Genomic DNA, 21,337 nt, shown 5'->3' on the forward strand with positions numbered 1-21,337 from the left:
GAGTGGCCTAGCCAGTCTCCAGACCTCAACCCCATAGAAAATCTGTGGCGGGAGTTGAAAGTCCGTGTTGCTCGGCGACAGCCCCAAAACATCACTGCTCTCGAGAAGATCTGCATGGAGGAATGGGCCAAAATACCAGCTACTGTGTGTGCAAACCTGGTAAAGACCTATAGTAAACGTTTGACCTCTGTTATTGCCAACAAAGGTTATGTTACAAAGTATTGAGTTGTATTTTTGTTATTGACCAAATACTTATTTGCCACCCTGATTTACAAATAAATTCTTTACAAATCCTACCATGTGAATTCATGGATTTTTTTTCACATTCTGTCTCTCACAGTTGAAGTGTACCTCTGGTGCAAATTACTGACCTCTGTCATCAGGGCTGGACTGGGACAAAAAATCGGCCCGGGCATTTTGACTAGAGACCGGCCTACCATTATAGGAAATATCATAAAGCCTTTGAATGAAAACAAACGCTGTCACAGTGATGTCTTGTTGGTATATATGTATGGGTCTAATAAACCTAAACCTACACCATCCTCCCTATTCTGGTATTCTAAACAGTACCCGAAAGTAGACTGCTTGGTCGAGTTAACCTCCTGAACTATCTACAACACATGGTGAAGACCTGAAATTAAGACAGAGAAGACTAGAGGTGAGACATGATCATTACTGATTACTGATGACAGATTTAGATATATTTTCATAAACCATTCATTTACCACATCAATAAACAGCATGGCAGGGCAAAATATTTTTTTTAACATGGCAACCTTTAAAAAGTGAAATGAGACAGAAAGACAGGTGAGAAAGAAAAAAACTTAATTGACTTTTAGATGGCATTTTACACACAGTACTGGTACAGAATCTAGAAAATGTGGGAAAATACTGGCAAAATCAGCTGATCATTGATCAGTTTCATGATTGAAGTAGAAACAGGAGAGGGAGGGGGAGAGGATGAGAGAAGAAGAGGCAGCTGTGCAGCAAAGACATAGAAAAACTCCAGCTTTGTCTTTTTCATTGTAGCTGAAGTCCGGGACAAACTGTGTTCCTTTTCACCTCAATACGAAACGCGTAATATTTTCTCTGAATACGAGACGATTCTGTTTTTTACGGGACAGTTGGAAACTCTAATAACTAAAATAAGATAAAACAAGTTCAACATCAATAATATCATAGCACCCGCCCAGCAGTATCCATCCATCATGCTAGCTAGTACACAGTACGGGTTATTGTAACTGACTGTAAAAAGTCAGCATAACGAAAATAAACTGCACTTAAACTTGGTTTATATCTGACCCAGATAGACTGCAGGTCATAACTTCTTACCTGAAGTTCAGTTCACCGCCGCGGGTCTCTGCTCCTCCTGCCTTTCCGTCATCCACCTGCCAGCGTGTTGCATCTGCTGGCCTCCACCACTTGGTAATGTTACTGAATTTGTGGAAGTTCCGCAATAGGCACCACCAAACAATTGAGTTATTTTTACACATCTCCCAGCACCTGGCCAATCCACCATCTGTCAGTGTTTCAGGGGGCCAAAACTCAAGGCACACTTTTGGTCGCGGGCCAAACAAGATAAACATTTATTGAACACACTAAAACAATGTTTTTTGAACATAAATATGAATAAAAATAAACAGGAATATTATTCCACAATAAATAAACTTAAAAAAAACTTTAACTTTAAATATTTTGCTCTTCATAAAAACATATCCTGTCAAAATTATGCAAGTTAGAAATATGAACATGCTGCCAAAACCCCAGAAAAAATAAATGAAAGCATATACAAGGTCCGAGCCGCATGTAGATGGAACTGGGCGTTGCTGCAGATCAGCTGCAGATTAGAATATCAGTTATACATTTAATAAATCACCAAATGAACACACGCAAGAAACGAGCAAACCTGTTCCGACACTTTGAGTTTGTGTTCCCTCAGCTGCAGACTCGCTGCTGTTTAAATGTTTGAGAGGAAGATTAGATATAAAGCAAACGTCAAACACAGACTCAATCTGCCTTCACATTTGATACGGATAATGGCTGTGTCCTGTCTTAAGATCATACATGTAAAATTGTTGTCTGACCTGCGTCAAGAGTCCGTGGTTACCATGGTTACTGCATAAGCAGCTGTAATTTAAACAGCTGGCACAGCGGAAACCTACAGGAGCATTAGTGTTTATGTTTTTCACTGCAAAAGAACCGTCTGAATGGTTAACTGAAGTTAACTTGGATAAATTATAGTTAAGGAGAGCACAAAATCACCTTTTAAGTGAAAGGATAAGACAGGTCCATTTCACCATAGATGCCCTCCAGATCAAGATCAGCCAGACCCTGCAAGAACTGGAAATCGTTCTACCCTCTCCAATCTTAGAAGAGGTTTACAAGTTTGTGGACAAGGCTCAGCGGGCCCAACACTCTAAAGGAAAAGAAAGACAACGCAGGAAATTTCACACCTTGCTTTCAAAAACACACACTCCTCATCCTGAATCTACACAACCCAGAGAAGAAAACACACCTGAAGTCAGTCAGGAGAAATGGGTTAAGAACTTTTCAGACAGGATTCTCACTGAACCTGAAAAGAGAGTACTAGCCAAAGGACTCAATTTTGCCATCTCTCCACAACAGTTGCCCATAGTGGACCTCATCACAGCCACGGAATCTGCCATACGGATTAATAAATTATCACAGACAGAAGCAGAACAAATCAGGATGAAAGTCTCAGCCACGCTCTCCAGTGCCAAAGTCCCTCCATCCAACCTCACAATACAGGAAAAGAAGGCCGTCGCTTCCCTGAGCAAAGACCACAACATCACTGTTTTACCAGCTGATAAGGGAAGATGCACCGTGGTCCTAAACACTACAGATTACCATACAAAGATCACTACTCTCCTCAGTGACAACAATACCTACGAAGCCTTAAAGCGAGACCCCACAAGCGGCTACAAAAAGAAAGTTATAGCTTGCCTTCAAGACTTTGAAAAGGACAAAATTATTGACCGCCTTACATATCACCGCCTTCACCCAGGGGATGCCATACCCTGCATCTATGGACTTCCGAAGATCCACAAGGAAGCTGTCCCACTCAGACCCATAGTCAGTAGCATAAACTCGGCCACGTATAACATTGCAAAACACCTTGCTACCATCCTTGCGCCTCTTGTGGAGAACACACCACATCAAGAACTCCACCGACTTCACCGAAAAGGTTCAGAAACTTACCCTGGATCCAGATGAAACCATGGTGTCCTTTGATGTAGTCTCTCTCTTCACTTGCATATCCACCACGGAGGCCGTGGAGACGGTCAGAAAACGATTACAAGAAGACAGCTCCTTGGAGGACAGGACCAACTTCACACCCGATCAGATCTGCACACTGTTAGACCTCTGCCTCACCACTACATATTTCAAATACAACGAAGGCTTTTACAGACAAAAACATGGCTGTGCCATGGGCTCCCCCGTGTCACCTATTGTAGCCAACCTTTACATGGAGGAAGTGGAAAGGAAGGCTCTTGGCTCTTTCAAAGGAAGAGTACCCAGCCAATGGTACAGATATGTGGACGACACCTGGGTCAAAATCACTTCACTGCGCACATTAACGCTGTGGATAAAAACATCAAGTTCACCAGGGAAGACACAAAGGACAACTGTTTGCTTTTCCTGGACTGCGCCGTGGACATTGAAGAGAACGGCAACCTCAACATCGAAGTTTACCGGAAGCCCTAACACACGGACCAGTACCTCCTCTTTGACTCCCATCACCCTCTGGAACACAAACTTGGAGTAATTAGGACCCTACACCACCGGGCAGAACATGTTCCCTCTAAGCCTGAAGGAAAAAAGAAGGAACACACACATGTAAAGGAAGCACTCAAAACGTGCGGCTATCCTAAATGGGCGTTTTTAAAGTCAGCAAAGAGGCACAGAAAAGAAGACCAGACACCAGTGAAGGAGGATAAGAAGGACAGACGCAACAACATTGTCATCCCCTATGTAGCCGGTGTATCAGAAAAACTCAGGAGAGTTTTCTCCAAGCACGACATCCCGGTGCATTTCAGACCCAGCAACACACTCAGACAGAAACTGGTTCACCCGAAAGACAAAACGCCAAAACACAGACTTAACAATGTGGTGTATGCTGTACTGTGCAGCGAGGAATGCTCAGACCTCTACATTGGAGAGACCAAACAGCCACTTCACAAGCGCATGGCACAACATAGAAGAGCCACCTCCACAGGACAAGACTCAGCAGTCCATCTGCATCTTAAGGATAAAGGACACTCTTTCGAGGATGCCAATGTTCACATTTTGGACAGAGAGGACAGATGGTTTGAAAGAGTGAAAGAAGCCATCTATGTCCACTGTGAGCGACCATCTTTGAACAGAGGCGGGGGTTTACGACACCAACTCTCTGCCATCTATAATCCAGTTTTGAGATCTCTTCCCAGACGCCTTAACGCCCACTCACATCCTGGGCCATCTGACCTCAGGAATTCGCATGACAAGGTGGGGCCAGGTTTCACAATGAACACACCCGAAACTCTGGCTGATTGGGGCCCACACCCAATTTCACACCTTGGCTCAGGTGATTAGAGGATCATCAGGGGGTCCATTTGTCCCTCTGTGGGGGGAAACTCCCACTAGGTTTATATCTGGGACTCTCCACCATTTGACCTTAGAACTGAAGAAGCTTCTCGGATGAGAGGTGAAACGTCTTCAAGCAACTTAAAGAAGTCCAGACGCTTTTCTTTGCAAGCTCCTTTGACTACGATGACCTGGATGACTGATAACCTTCACAGACTTAAGGAGTATCACAGATAACGCCTACGTGAGCTGTGCGACTGTTCACCACTGAAATCAGCAGGCTATTACTGAAATAAACGTGCTATATCATAAACTATGGAGGTCCTATTAACATGTTTAGTTTTAAAGCACACATTCCTGTTTTTAGTCTCCTTCATGAGCAGTATTAGTTTTCTTCTAACATCCAGAAGTCTGCACGATGTGTTTCATAGTTTGTAACAAGCCTTTGACAGGCAAACATAACATGACCGAAAACAAAGAAAAAAATCACACAAATTATATGTTAAACTCTTTTATTTTTAGTTAAGTAAACTCTAACAGATTCTAACAGACAGCTGGTGCTTAGAATACAGTTGAATAACTATTAAAAAACAGATGATATAATATTTCTGTCCAGGTTGCAGACTTCATGATGAACATGCTGTTGCAAACTCTGCTCCTCTCGGTGGAAATGCGCCTTCTCTTTCCTCTTTGTATAAAAACATTTTAAAAGTCAGTTTAACCTCAAAATTCACTGTTAAATCCAAAACACACCAGATAAAGAAAAGCGAATAGTTCAGTCTAACACATGTGCCACTGAACCATTAAACGTCTGTAAAACTATGCAGTTATGAAACGTAACTTTAACCTCAGCCAAACAGTGAAGTAAACGTGACCCGACAGACAGAACCTGAGTGAATGAAGTCCAGCGTTTAACCACTGAGAGCTAAAACTCAGCTGAGGTTTCAAAGCGTAGGCGTGTTTCTTGAATTAGCAGCAGGTGTTAAACAGCTGACAGGTGAGGAGGAGGAAGATGCATGCAGGTAAACTGAGGGTCTGTTGAGCTGATCGCTGGTGTCGTGAGGACAATGTCAGCTTGTTCTTTATGTTACAGAAGCACAGAGACCAGGCGGAAATAGACGATCGTGCAGTGAAAATGAGAATCTGCAAAAGCAACATGTGGAACACGGAGGGTGGAATATCTAAACAAACCAGTTAACGTAACCCCCCCTAAAAAAGAAAAAACAAACAAACCAAAAAAAAAGACACAAAGCTGAATCTATTTTGAGTCTTTATGCTGTCAGCTGCCTCTTCTTCTCTCATTCTCTCTCCCTCCCTCTACTGTTGCTACTTCAGTCATGAAACTTATCAATGATCTCTTATCTTATTCTCATTTAAAATGTCTAGTTTTGAATAAATAACTATCTGAATCTTACAACCAAAGTTTTTTTCTTATATAAAATGTATAGAAATCATACATATACCAACAAGACAGTGTACATCACTGCCACAACAGCGTTGGTTTTCAATTTTTTTGTCCCAGTCCAGCCCTGGGTATCAGCCTGTGATGTTCTCCTTTATAGTGGACAGAAATTTTTGGAGTGGCACAAATAATTTATGTGGCTTCTTACTGAATGCAGAACAGCTGATTGTTCTAAATAGATTGAAATGGTTATTTAAAAATCAAGGTAAAAAGTAAATGGCTGCAAATAACTTTGTTGTTTGCAAAACTTGTGCATAGGATTTTAAAATTGCCAATTTATATTTGACTTAAATTTATAAAATATGATTCATTAAACATATTTTTGGTTGTGACAGTAAAAAATACAACTTCTATTCTACTCGGATTTTATGATTTTTGTCTGATTTTAGATCAATTGTGTTAATGCAGCGTGTCAAAATGAAAACATAACTGTAAATTCAGACACGTGAGGTTGTGCTGAAAAGATACAAAACAAGGCAAATACACAGTTTTTAAAGGTGAAATATGGAGGGAAAATCAAAAGTAGTTAAAAATGGCCAATTATACCCTGGACCCCAGAGGGTTAAACATTATTTTAAAGTAACGCAATAGTTAGTTTTCAAGTAATTAATTACTTTTAGAATCTTGTAGCTCAGTTACTAACTCAGTTGTTTTTTTGAAGAAGTAACTAGTAACTATAATTAATTACTTTCTCAAAGTAACTTGCCCAACACTGATGGTGAGTAACCTTAAGTAATAGTAATAAATTACACAGCAATAGTACATTCATGTTTTAGTTATATATATATATATATATATATATAGTTGCAAAAAGCATGACAATATATTAAGTAATCCAATGTATTCAGAATACTGCATCTTTTTTTTACTCACTATAACCCAACAAATCATTCACAACTGTTTAAATTCTCATAGTCATTTTTAGGCAAATGTGGGGAATCATTTGTTGGCCCAGTACTCCCTCCATGCTTCTCCTTCTCTTGCTCTCAGGTAACAGCTGATCATTCTTAATATTTACATCAGCTACATCCATTTCCTGAGCAGCAAACCAATTTTTATGTTCTGACAGAGCTCCGGTGCTCACGCTCGCACTGAAGTCACTCAGACTCCCTGGCCAAAAACACTTATTAAGTCTTTTCCTTGTAATAAAGCTATTTTATTACACGGAAGGATTTCAGGGTGGCTGTACATCAGGAGGTCATCTACTGATCATGGTTGGTGGTTCAATACCTGGCTCCCCCTAGTCTGCATGCCAAATATTGACAAGATATTAACCCCAAGTTGCTCTCCAGTGCATCCATCTGAGTATGTTTGTGAATGGTAGCTAGAAAGCACTTAAAAGCATAGAAGACTTGTGCTTGTGTGATTGGGTTAATGTGGCATGTTGAGTATTTTGAGTGCTCCATTAGAGTAGAAAAGCACTGTATAAGAATCAGTCCATTGACCATTTTAGTTGAAAGCCTTTGTGTGCCGAGTCTGCTTTATGGGTCCAGATACCTGAGTAATATGACATTGTGTCAGGATGTGGTCTGTGGCTCAGCTGCAGGGGAGGGGTGGAGCAGTGGGCTCAGGGTGTGAAGCTTTGAAGAGAGCTGCATCTCAGCCTGAATGGAGATACTGTTATTATTTGTGCCATCTTGTTACATTTAAGAATTGTGTCTAATTGTTTCTAACCCTTAATGCACCATGCATTTTTTACATGCTTGCAGAATTAGAGTGATGAAACCACATGAAAGGATTGATTGTCAAGGGGGCATTTGACACCAGTTATACTGACTGTATTTATCTTGCAATGTTTCTTTTTCAGAAACCACATAATGTTTACTCCCAATGCACCGTCACATTGTATATAAAATTAACTTTCTCTCCCACAAAAGTCTCTGGGTGTTAGCTGTGCCTTCTGACTGGGGACACGTGCAGTAACACAATCCAGCATAAAACATAACATATAATTAACAATTTATTAACAATGTGAAGTTGAAGATAGGACAGGGTGTAGGTGAAGAACTTTAAATTATTATTACAGATCAGCTATAGTACCAGTCAAAAGTTACAGAAAAACCTTTTTTTTTTTTCCTACTCTGTTGAGTAGGTGAAAGGATTGTTCCACGGTGTGTGGTATCAACTGTCAAACATGGCAGAGGAAGTGGAGCTGTTTCACTGGATATAGTGACTTGTACAGAGTGAGAGGCATCCTGAACCAGAACGGCTACGACAGCATTCTGCAGCACCATGCAGTGCCCTCTGGTATGTGCCTAGTTGGACAGGGGTTCATCCTACAGCAAGATAATGACCCCAAACATAATCCAAGCTATGCCAAACCGCCTCAGGAAAAACCCCATCGAGCTGGTTTGGGATGAACTGGACAGAAGAGTGAAAGCAAAGCAACCTACAAGTGAGACGCATTTATGGGAACTTCTGCAACAGATATTAGAAGAACTTTCTGAAGAATATTTGATTTCTATTGTAGAACGAATACCACGGGTGTGTTCAGCTGTTATATCTTCCAAAGGTGGCGACTTTGAGTCAGAAGTTTAGAATGCATTTTGGTCTATAAATTGATTCCATTCTTTCTTTTTTAACTACAATTTCTTATTTGTACCATGCTTTCATTTCAGACTGCAATGAGACGTTAAACTGCATAATTTTCAATATAAAACTGGAAAAATTGGGGTGTTGTAAAACTTTTGACCGGTAGGATACAAGAATTTTTACTGTCATACAATTCTCACATCAATAATAATAATAATATTAAGTAACATCAGGTAAAAAAAAAAAAGGCTTGTTATACAAACTTGTTTTTTGTGCTCCACTTAAAGAGGAAAAGGTCACAGGATGTTATTTACACCAGCACCAAAGATTTCTGCTTAATTTACATTAAAACAAACAACAATTTACATTCAAAACCCAAAAGGCCAAGTAAGTTCTTACAAATATCTGCTGAATCTGAAGCTCCAACACAAAAACACTCACTGACTCTGAGATCAGAAATTCATGTGTGTTTGTAACACAGTTTGACTTTGTGTCAGTAAATCTCATGAACAGCCTGAAGATGAATAAACTGTAGTTCAGAGTCACTGACAGACAGCACAAGCAGAATTCATACAAAAGACACACTGTCAACTTTTGAAGAATTAAAAACACTTGCCAGTCTGTCGCAGGGCTAACACACAGAGACAGACAACCATTCGCACTCACACCTATGGGCAATTTAGATTGAACCCACGCAAACACGGGGAGAACATGCGAACCATTTGCGCTTGCATTCACACCTATGGGCAATTTGGATTAATCAATTAACCTATCACCACAAGGGGACAGAGGGAGGAAGCCAGAGTAACCGGAGGGAACCCACGCGAACACGGGGAGAACATGCAAACTCCACACAGAAAGACCCTGATGGTGGAATTGAACTCATGACCTTCTTGCTGTGCGGCAACAGTGCTAACCACCGTGCTTTAGTTGCACTGTGCTTTATTTTGATGTTGAGGGGGGGAAGCAACAACAAGACGCAAAACAGAGAAATGACTGATCAATCCTCTGTGAGTCCTCCTGGCTTACCTGCATTGGAAATAAAAATGAATTAGAAAATACAAAACTACTGTATTTTAAGTGAATTGTGTACATGCACCAATGTGTGAGGTGTGAGGTGTCAGGTAGGTGATGAGTGAAGAACAGAACAGAATCCGTTTGCTCTTCAAACTGCTGTCAGACATTATCTACTGCACTCTGATCACATCACTCAGACCAGCTGCTTTCTACAAAGTCTCATCAACAACATCTTTACAAACAAACATCAACAACCAGGAAGCAGCTTCACCTCTGATCACACACACACTCAACTCTACTCACTCACCTGGAGGATCAACACGAAGGTAGATGATGCTGATTGGGTCAGTCTTCAGATTAGCTCTCTTCCTGCGCTTTCTTATTCTTCTGAAGATGAACTTCAGTGAATCTGTTTCTTCCTTGCAGACACGACACTCGTATGTTCCAGCATCATTAATCGTCACATCCTTCAGGATCAAAGACACGTCTCCATCCTTCATCTGTCCGTCCTGCAGATCCACCCGGTTCTTAAAAGATGGATGCTGACCATCTGAGTGAACGTGCCCATCCCGGTACAAAAGCACATATTTATCTCTCAGGTCAGCTCTGCTCCACTTTACAGCTGTGATCTTGTTGTTTGCAGCTCGACATGTCAGAGTGACGTCCTGTCCAGACTCAGCTGTGATGGTTTTGTCTGAAAGAGGAAACAACACAGAGCAGAGAGGTTAAAGGTCAAAGTACAATTATGATCAGAATGATTGACTTTAAATAATGTATACTTTATACATTATTTAAAGTCTAAATAACCAACTTAAATAGGTTAAATGCAGAAATTACTCTTCCTACATTTAACCTATTCATTCTGTGAAGCAGTGGGCAGCCACTAATCAGGCACCTGGGCAGCAGTGTGTAGGGATGGCACCTTACTCAGGGGTACCTCAGAGTAGCTGCTCAGTGGATTCGAACCCCCGACCTTGTGATCATGAGGCGACCACACCACCTGCTAAGTTATCCCTGCCTATAACATATGAAATATTTTGTTAATTTCTTTGACATTTGAGTTTTTAGTTGTGAGAAACATGAAAAAGCTCAGTTTGACTTGGACAACATTTCTGCATCCAAACTGAGTCAAAGCTCGTTCATTTGTAACTGATCGATGATCCTGAACACAAGCAGGCAGATTATTGATCGTCTATAATCCACAGACCTTCATCTGCACTCAGATCATCACACAGCGTTTGTGTTGTCACTTCATTCAGTGTGTGTAGCAGCTGATCTCAGGTCTGTGTTGTTCATCTCTCACAGAACAAGTTCTTACAAACAGCTGAACCTGAAGCTCCAACACAAAAACACTCACTGACTCTGAGATCAGAAATTCATGTATGTTTGTAACACAGTTTGACTTTGTGTCAGTAAATCTCATGAACAGCCTGAAGATGAATAAACTGTAGTTCAGAGTCACTGACAGACAGCACAGACACACACTGTTGGTCTGAGTCTGAACATGATGATCATCAGAGAAATAACATCAGACTCTGAACATCCAGCTTTCTACAGCGTCTGCTGGATGTTCACAATCATTTATTTATCTTTCTTTGTGTTTGTTCATCTGACTCACATTCATGCTGAAGATGCTCTGCTACATGTGGATCAGCAGGATTAGGTTTACATCTTCTGTAGATCAGGAAACCAACAGCAGCAAGAAGAAGTACTGCAGAAACTGACAGACCAACTTTCAGTCCAAAAGATCCATCCTCCTTCTCTTTGTCTTCATCCTTCTCTTGTCCTCCTGTCAGACCTGCAGGTGAGAAACAGGTGTCAGCTGTCAGGTAGGTGATGAGTGAAGAACAGAACAGAATCCGTTTGCTCTTCAAACTGCTGTCAGACATTATCTACTGCACTCTGATCACATCACTCAGACCAGCTGCTTTCTACAAAGTCTCATCAACAACATCTTTACAAACAAACATCAACAACCAGGAAGCAGCTTCACCTCTGATCACACACACACTCAACTCTACTCATTCACCTGGAGGATCAACAACTGTCAGGTTGGTGCTGTTGATTAGAGTCATAGGTCCTCTCACTCGCTGGACAACACGACACTCGTATGATCCAGCATCATTAATCGTCACATCCTTCAGAATCAAAGACACGTCTCCATCCTTCATCTGTCTGTCCTGCAGATCCACCCGGTTCTTAAAAGATGGATGCAGGTCATCTGGAACAAAGTGACCGTCCCGGTACAAAAACACATATTTATCTCCCAGGTCAGCTCTGCTCCACTTTACAACTATGATCTTGTTGTTTGCAGCTCGACATGTCAGAGTGACGTCCTGTCCAGACTCAGCTGTGATGATCTTTGGGTCTGAAAGAGGAAACAACACAGAGCAGAGAGGTTAAAGGTCAAAGTACAACTGTTCACTTCTACAGCAGCCAATCAGAAACACACAATAAAAGACAGTCTTCTGTTATTAGATGATGATCTTTGATTGTGTTTCTTCTTGTGTCCCTTCAGGCGTCACCACAGCGAGTCTTCTCCTCCTCCTCACCTGATCCCGAGCATCTTCATCAGGGCTGATTTGTGACAGAAGGACAGCAGCAAGAGTGAAAGGGAAGGTTTGAAGATGGCAGTGAGCTGCTGTCATGTTTGCTTTGGAGACTCTGACACAAAGACAGGAGGCCGAGCTGAACATGTTCAGATTTTCATTGAGAGCAGAATGGACGAGATTATGAACGAGTTCATCAGAGGGAAGCTCAGGCTGAGACGTTTGGAGACAAAGTTCATGAGCAAAGACTGAGACGGATGAAAAACATCATCTGAAAAACAAATCTTTGGTTTTAGAATCTGTTAGTTTGATAAAATGTTGTTGATGGACGAGTTCATTGAGACTCTGGATGTCTGTCAGACTGAGTCACTGCTTTTTATTGTAACAGCTGTACTGATGCTCCTGAATCTGGCCTCTGACACAAACCTCCAAACAGTAAGAATGAAAAAAGAATAAAACTATTAAAACTCTTCAAGCAATAAATAATCAAACCTGAAAAAGAAGAAAATCATCTGGAAACTAAACTGAACTAAACACAAAAAGTCCAAATGGAATAAAAACTCAAACTAATGAGAAAACATTAGCTCTGGTCAAAGTACAATCATGATCAGAATGACTGACTTTAAATATTTTGTTCATTTCTTCTTACATTTGAGTTTTTAGTCATGTTGGATTTAATGAACCTCTGAACATCCAGCAGGTCACCAGTGACCCACTGAGGGGGAATTTTAGCCTCATGCTAAACATGCAAAGTGTCAGAAACTACAAGATGTTAGCTTCCACAGAACAACAACATGTGCTGATAATAAGTGAACATAATGTGTGAGAGAAAGCAGCCTCTCATTATAAGTCTCTGCATGCTGCCTTTATGGAGCTACAGCTGTTTGTATACAAACCTTATTTTGATTTCCAAAAAACTTGGCTTAGTCATGACGAACTTTAATAATACTGTTTGCATAAATTTTTTTTAACATATTAAAACGATGCCTTCTCTTTGCGGTTAATGAATGGAGAAATAAAACATGTGATATAGGCTTTTACAAGTCAAAAAGGACAAAAAATAACTTAAAAACCTCTGGAATTAAATAATGGTACAGAAATAATGCCTCATCTGTATAAGAAAAATGACCAGTATCGGTGTTGTGCCAAAAACTGATTTCCAATGTTTCCGTGTGTGTTTTTTTTAATGTGTAATATCGTTATCTATGATGCTAAATAGACTTTGGTGAACAGGTATTAGAAAGGGTATATATAAAATAAAAAAATTACCTGTTTCTCAAGTATATTTGTAACTGTGTTATCGTAATTACATTATAATCAATCAGCTCCCTTTTGTCACTTAAAATATGATTACAGAACTATTTTTGCATTTGTTGCAATTTCAGCTGTCCTCTTGGCCAGATTATTCTTAAAAGAGACATTTTTAAAGTCAACAAGATTTCCTTTTTTACTGCATGAATAAAGGATATATAAAAGCCACTGCCAAAAACTGATTGTGGCTTCTACCTTGTTACAGGAATGTTGTTTGTTGCTCAAGATGACTTTATATTATTCAGGAGGGATACATACATATGTTTCACATATTATAGACCAACAAGTTATTTATAGCTATAGTTATTTAAATACAAGTAATCAGTTTTTAGCAAATACTGGAAATCAGTTTTTGGCACAACACCGGGACGGTACGCAGGAAATTTATTTTCCAGTTCGTCTGAAAAAAAAAAACAGTTGTGCTTTGGCATCTCTTAAACATCACCAGGTGCTCTGCTGCGCACTGTCTGCCTCATCTGTGAACACAGAACAACAACTCACAAAGCAGCAGCTCGAGGATAACGCCACCCACACATATGGGTCCTCTTTAGGAACATTTGGACATTTTCATTAATCTCAAAAATCCCCCCGGACAGAATGTGAAAAGTGGATGGGGGAAAGAGGACAGTTGATGAACTGTGTCCTAAAACTACCACACATCACATTGACACACACATTAAACACACATTAAACACAAACCATCCTACTTGGGCAAAACATCCTACTGTAGTAGTTTATGCACATTTCTGCTGTCACAGAGTAATTCCAGTACAAAATTAAGTAGGTGTGACACTTTGCCACTTAACTTTGCCCATCAGAGAATGCTTGTAGGTAACATTCACAAAGGTAGCATGGTTTGGCACCTAATTTTAGCTGTTAAAGTATGCTTCTAGCTCAGATTAACAAAGGTAGGACGATTTGCCGCTGAATCGGAGAAGCGGAGCGGCCAAAGAGTAAACTTTCAAAAGTGTGACTGTTTAATAATGAAGAACATTAAACATTACTGTTGGCCACATGTCAGCAAAGTTATGTGACATTAGCGATGTTTGTACTAACTTGGTTTTAAAGCCTTTATTTTAAAATATATGCCGTTCAGTAGTCGACCTTAATCTTACAGAGAATGTGATGATTTTATGGATAATTAAAGTCAGTCATATATCCACAAACACAACAAGCTGAAAGTCAGTGATGCTGCTCGGTTTGCAGTCCTGAATATCAAGCAGGATTCACTGCACTGTTAATGTTAGCTATGTTATATTGCTGCCTCTGTTCGGTGGTGTCGAGCCAAACGGACTTTAACGTGTGTTTGAACGAGCTGACGGTTCACTCGTTAAGCTGAAAGAAAGATGCTTTAATCACAGCAGTCACACATGTGTCACAAACACTAAATCCTCCTTCTTTTGTGCTGTTGTGTAGCAGTGTGTACACCTGAGACTGTCACCTGTCTGTCTGTCCTGCTCTCTCTCTCTGTTTCTTTCTCTCTGATTGTGTAATAAAAGTATGAACATGTGTTTATAAGTTACACTTGTGTTTGAATCCTGCAGCTTATCACACATTTGATTTCCATGTGTGACAACTGCAAGTGTCCAGAGTGAGGACAGACTGAGGGACCCACTGCTGCACATCATCTGTGAGGCTTTGCAGCCCTGATGATCCACCAGGACAAACTCAGCAGTGTGTGAGGAAGAGGAGGAGGAAGAGCCAGCAGCAGCTGACAGATGGAGAGAATAGACAGACTGTTCCCTGTTTGTGAAGGACTGCTAGGAAAGTTTAACATAACTAATTGTCTGTCCTGAATCAGTCTTATTAGGTAATGTTCAAATAATTGTATCATTCCAGTGTTTTCAGTGCGGGAGAAAGTACTCAGGGCCTTCAAGTTACACACTATGAAAGGCAGCAACAAGTTTAACATTCAGAAACCTAAAGTATGTATCAGCAGCAGAATGGACCTAAAAATAAATGTTTGTTTCAGTTCTATGAAGCTTTGAGTATTTTGGATCAGTAGCACCGCTGTGTTTGTTGCATCATATTGCTGTAATTGTTTATATGCTTTATATATTCTGAGGTAAGTTGATCTATAGTGTTACATCATATTCTATAAGGATGTTATGTGTTTGTAGACTTTCTGCCCAGTTTGACCCATTTAGCAGACGTCAGCCTGTTTAAGGCTCTGATATCTATTCTGTGTGACTTACAGCAGTTATGACATGGTCTGATTTTCTCACCCAATAAAGGAATATTTCATATATCAGTCTACTCTTCATTCTATCAGAAACAGTTATCACAGCTCGTACATTTGCTTTTTACACATATATGTAAGCATTGAGCCAAATTTAGTAATGCCAACATACTGAAGGAACAACATTTGTCTCTTATATATAATACATCTATATATGCACTGTCAAAGATACTTGTCTTTGAGTGAAGATTAAGGTGATAGGAAATATAAATAACTGCAACTTGAATCTTTGACTCAGAGTTAAAGATCACTGCTATAATATATCCTGTAATATATACATATACAGATCATAATAATCTGACAATACTATAATATTGTTCATATTATATTTACATTACCACAGTGAGATGATTTTAGTCTCATGAACAACATCAGCTAATTATATTATTTACTAACTAATCTTAAATGACTGTTCAGCACAGAAATGAAGCCCAACAATCATGTTTTACAGTCCCGTGGTCTCAGCCTCAGATACTCAACTAATCAAAGTGATGTCATAAAAAATGAATGACCAACAAAACATTTTTTCTCCTTCATTTCTGTCAAACAATGCTGTATGAAACGTTTCTCGCAGTTAGTATCGTGGTTGCTAGGCAACCTGAGCAGCGCGACGAAGGTTAGACCGTCCCATTTCACAAGCCTCTCACTTCCGCACTTCTCGTACTTATTAGTCATGTGCGATACCACTGATTTCCTTTCCGATCTGATACCAAGTAATATTCAGGGTGGTATCGACGATACTGATCAGATACCGATACTTTTTACTAGGGCTGCACGATTAATCGTTAGAAAATCGCGATCTCGATTCATACTTATGTGTGATCTCATTGACAATGACAACGATTAAAAAAAAAAGAAAAGACAACGACGATTGTACCGCATTTTGATCCGGGACGTAATCTGCATGAAAACAAGCTCTCACTCTTCCTGCTCAACAAATGACAAGGGCGGAGCCTTATACCACGTGATACAGAAGCTGTGCCGTGTGATGCTAAAATTAGCAGGGAAAAAACAACGGACAGCACGTCAGGGATGACGAGAAAGTGACAGGAGAAAATCCGTCCTGGTCAACCACCCCAACATCAATAACGGGAACCTTATACAGCGCTTCCCTATACACGTCGAACTCCCGCAGGCACAAAGAAATCACGGAGGCTATCACTTATCACCTGACCAAAGATATGGCTCCCATCAACACTGTGCAAAACGAGGGATTTAGGAGAATGATCAACACCCTAGACAAACGCTACACAGTGCCGTCCCGTAACTATTTTTCTATTGTTGCACTACCTGCTCTATACACGCAGTGTCGAGCAACGGTGGAGACGGAATTTCAAATGGTAAATGGTAAATGGCCTGTATTTATTTAGCGCTTTTACTAGTCCCCAAGGACCCCAAAGCGCTTTACATATCCAGTCATCCACCCATTCACACACACATTCACACACTGGTGATGGCAAGCTACATTGTAGCCACAGCCACCCTGGGGCACACTGACAGAGGCGAGCAGTACAACATTTTGAGGCAACAACAAAACGTGAGACATTTGTTGTTTTTATGTTTATTTATTGTTTTTATGTTCAGTCTCAACTGTTACGAAGTTGATGTGCAGTTAATAAGTGCAATAAATATTTATACTGTAAAAGAAAATCGTGAGAGAATCGTGATCTCAATTCTAAGCCAAAAAAATCGTGATTCTCATTTTATGCAAAATCGTGCAGCCCTACTTTATACAAAAACTTATTTTATTTATTGTATCTCAAATTATAGCGTCATAATGATTACAGGACATCAGATTACTGGTTCTTATCACTTAATAATGCAGAATTCATCATATAGAAATAAAAAAAACTGAAGTTGAACACCTTGCCTGCCTCTCTGTCTCGCCCTTCCAGCACCTGTCCCTGTCCTCCTGTCGCCTCAACATACGCTCGTCATATTCTGTGATATGTTTTACTCTGAGGTGTTTGAAAAGGTTAGTGATGTTGCCACAACCATACATGCCAACCCTCACGATGTTTCCGGGAGGATCCCGAATTTCAGTGCCCATCCCGAAAATCTCTCGGAGCCACCATTCTCCCGATTTTCCTCCCGGACAACAAAATTGAAAAACCATATCGCAGAGTTCATAGCGCGGCCCAGCCAATTCCAGTTTCCAACAATGGCGGCAGCTGCTTAGTTTTACAGTTTTTTCTGATTGCGTAAGCACATTTTTTGTAACTATTGGCTAATTTTGCAAAACTCTTCACACAAATAAGAAAACCTGTCACCCAATAATCAAAACATTGTAGTTCTCTTGCAAAAGCAAACACAGCTAGATTAACTCTTCACACCTTCGTAAAAATGGTGTTTCCGTATCAAACAGTACACACAAGCCATCATCTACTAAGCACACAATGCGCCAACTGCACACTGATGGTATGAATACAAAACACATCTGGCTTTTGCTTTCTCTGTGCACAAGGTAGGCTATGTCAGTTTGAGCTCATACTTCTGTCATAGATCCATAAGCATAGAGGGATCCAAACTTCAAGTACTGGTGTTTATTCAAACACATCAAAACAAACACAAGTGTTTATTTCCAAGTATAGGATTATTTGCAATCGCCATAATGACTATATGGGTTACTTGGTCTGCAGTGAACATGCTTCCTCTGCCCCCAGCATCTGGTCATCTAGCAATTCTGTAAAGTAACAACTTCAGTATTTTTACATCAATGGTATTGGTGTGTTTCTCATTGGCATATGGCAGTGCTACAAATCTTTGTGCGAAGTGACTGTACTAACCGATTCTCATTTCAAGATGTCCTTATGGTGCTTGCTACAGTGTAGCGGCTCGAGTTAGGCTGGACCCGTTGGCCAGCTACCCTCAGGGTCATTCCACGGTTGATTACATGGTCCACTATTGTAGCTCTGATGTCATCAGCAATTCTATTTCTTACTCTTCCTACCCTTCCTCTCCCCCCTCCTCGTCTTCCTCTCCCCCTCCTCGTCTTCCTCTTGCTCCTCCTTGTCCTTGTCGTCCTCTTCGTCCTACTTCTTCACCTCCACGTCCTCTTCCTCGGCCTCCTCTACTTCTCACTCTTTCTGCTCCCTCCATTGTACTCCGCACACACAGCTTACCTGTATTATAGTGCTTAGGCTGATTGCAAAGTGAACTAATTATCTAAAAAAGTTTTCACATGTGAAAGTGTGCCAGACAGTTGGCAAATTAGTGTTAATGATAGCCATACATGTGTATACTTTTGCTAGGAGTGTGTTGGAAATTTGGTAATTGAGTGTTGTGCAGTGAATTGTGCCTACAGTTTTGCAAAGTGTGTGTTACAAAATTGCAAACTGAGTGCAAAGCAGTTTTTGTGCTTTTAGTTTTGCAAACTCAGTGAGTGGTTTTGCTATAAGTCTGAATAGTTTTAGAGATTGTGCTACAGGAATCACAGTTAGGGTTTAAGCATTCAGAAAAAACTGTAATATTACTCTTATTTCTCTTTCTGGGTCGCAAAAAAACTTTTAACACATTTTGAGGAGAGAATGTAGCTGTGTAAACTTCAAATATCTGAGCCGATCGACACATCGTCTTCAAACCCCCGCGGGCTTTCGCTACTCGGGTTAAACATGATATATGAGTCACTTTGATAACTTAAAAATGTTATTGTTTGGCTTTTTTCAATGTTTTATTTGTTTGCGGGTAAAACGGTTTGGCTGAGATTAAAGTTATTAGATTAAATTAAATTTAACTTTATTAATCCCTCAGGTGGGTTCCTCTGGGGTTTTCACACAGCTGAATAAACGTCAAACAGAAACTGATTAAACAAAGTGTGAGACGGTCGAGAGTTTAAATCAGCGCCCGGTTATATTTTCGATAGCAAGGAGCAGAGTCTCAGGTGGAAGCAGCCTCTGAATTTGGACACCCCCGCTGTTTCCGGGCCGGCCAATAATAACGGTGACATTTAATGTATTTTATCCGATAAAGAAACACTGTAAAATGTATTTATCACCCCCCACACCCCAACAGCCCTTTTGATTGTCTCCCTAATTCTGAGGTCTCAAGGTTGGCAAGTATGGCCACAACACCTCACTCTTGGAGCACTTTTTTGCCACATGTATCGCAAACCACGTCTCAGCTGTTTGTGGAGGTAAAATACGTCCGCACAATTACGTTCAACCATTGTTGTGAGCGCGCGCGCCAAGGGGCTGCGAGACATTTATACAGCCATATTTCGCACATGACTATGAAAGGCGGAAGAGGAAGTAGTTCCTTTGAATGTAGACAATCCGAATGTTATAGTTTCTTTCCACTGTGTTCCTGTTAATGATAAACTACAAATTTACTCTAAATTACTAAAATATTAATGTGAGAATCGATTCTAGAACATAAATGATTGGTATCGGAGGAATCGATATTTCAGGATGATCCGCACATCACTAGTACGCACCGTACGTAATGCGCGTACTTCAAGCGTGCGATCGCTAAATTGGAACAGACTCCACCCAGCCTTGTTTCGCTCCAGATACTGAATGTATAAGAAATTCATTCTTAGAGAAATAAACCAGACTGAGATTCTCTATCTCAGAAATAAACTCAGTTTAGTTTCTATCAGTTAAATCTCACCTGCAGAGACGAACAGGACGAACATCAAAGTGGAGCAGAGCGACGCAGTTACAGCAGACATGTCCGTGTTTTCTGTTTCTGCTCATCTGACTCTTAGTTTGTTCTAAATGTCTGAGTCTGTTGGTATTTTCACTGAACAACTGAACCTGAGTTTAAACCTGAACACATCAGACTAAATAAGGTTTAAATAAAGCTGAAAGTCACTGAGGGTTAGGACGGATCTGTCGTTCAGCTTCTCGTTCAAACTCAAAACACTTTCGATTTAACGTCTCGTATCGAAGTTGCGTCGGGGTGACGTTTGATGTGTTGGATTTTCTAGCAATGATATCATGCTTCTGACTTTACAGGGTTAACATCCACTAGAAAGGAAACTACATTTTAAATGAAGTCTCACTCGTTTTTGAAACAGTTTTTCTGTTTAAACATTTTTGTGGGTGGATGCTGACTCTTTCACGCAGAGTGGTCACTGCAGTGGACAGCTGTGGACAGCTATTCAAAGGCTGTTTTCTTGCATTTGTGTCAGTGTTGATGGTATACTTGTACATAAACCACTACATTGGACACTGATGTGTCACTCCATACCCTCACTGGTGGTTTAATGTTACCATAGATGTATGGCGTGTTTTATTGTAACTATTGTTATTTAACCCTGTTATGCATGAATTGTGACAACCTCAATCGGGATTTTTTGTTAAGTATTTTTATTTATCTATTATATAAATAAAGATGAATAAAAAATACTTAAGGAAAAAAATCTAATCTTTAAAACTGTTTGTCAATCACAATTTACTCGATTTATTATTATTCTATCACATATTTATATCAGTCATAATGAACTCAGTATGATCTGAGCTGTAAACCTGTATTGATCATCACAAACCTTTATAGCGCTTCAGAGCAGCTCCTTCAGTGGCTGCAGCACCCACGATGTGGGCGGAGAGATTTCCTCCCCTCTGCTGTCAGACTCCACCACAAAGACTTTGCAGCTGATCAAACACACACATGTGCAATAGGACTAAGTGTAACACTCTTTTT

At 40.3% G+C, this 21,337-nt stretch overlaps 1 protein-coding gene and 1 long non-coding RNA gene across 2 annotated transcripts; one reads left to right on the top strand and one right to left on the bottom strand.

Annotated features, from left to right (window-relative positions):
• Positions 1-6,976: 6,976 nt before the first annotated feature.
• LOC143414211 (butyrophilin-like protein 2) lies at positions 6,977-20,542 on the bottom strand. Its single transcript, XM_076878081.1, has 5 exons — positions 20,303-20,542; positions 11,625-11,963; positions 11,214-11,393; positions 9,903-10,289; positions 6,977-9,607 (listed from the first exon to the last, which is right to left on the bottom strand). Exons 1-5 carry the CDS (start codon positions 20,361-20,363, stop codon positions 9,579-9,581), a joined length of 996 nt encoding a protein of 331 aa, XP_076734196.1. The 5' UTR covers positions 20,364-20,542; the 3' UTR covers positions 6,977-9,578.
• Positions 14,392-15,718, top strand: LOC143416930 (uncharacterized). The gene is made up of 2 exons (XR_013097167.1): positions 14,392-14,422; positions 15,000-15,718. It is a non-coding gene; the product is annotated as an uncharacterized LOC143416930 (long non-coding RNA).
• Positions 20,543-21,337: the final 795 nt, after the last annotated feature.

The sequence above is a fragment of the Maylandia zebra genome, linkage group LG3, assembly GCF_041146795.1.
Source record: "Maylandia zebra isolate NMK-2024a linkage group LG3, Mzebra_GT3a, whole genome shotgun sequence".
NCBI classification, from domain to species: Eukaryota; Metazoa; Chordata; class Actinopteri; order Cichliformes; family Cichlidae; genus Maylandia; species Maylandia zebra.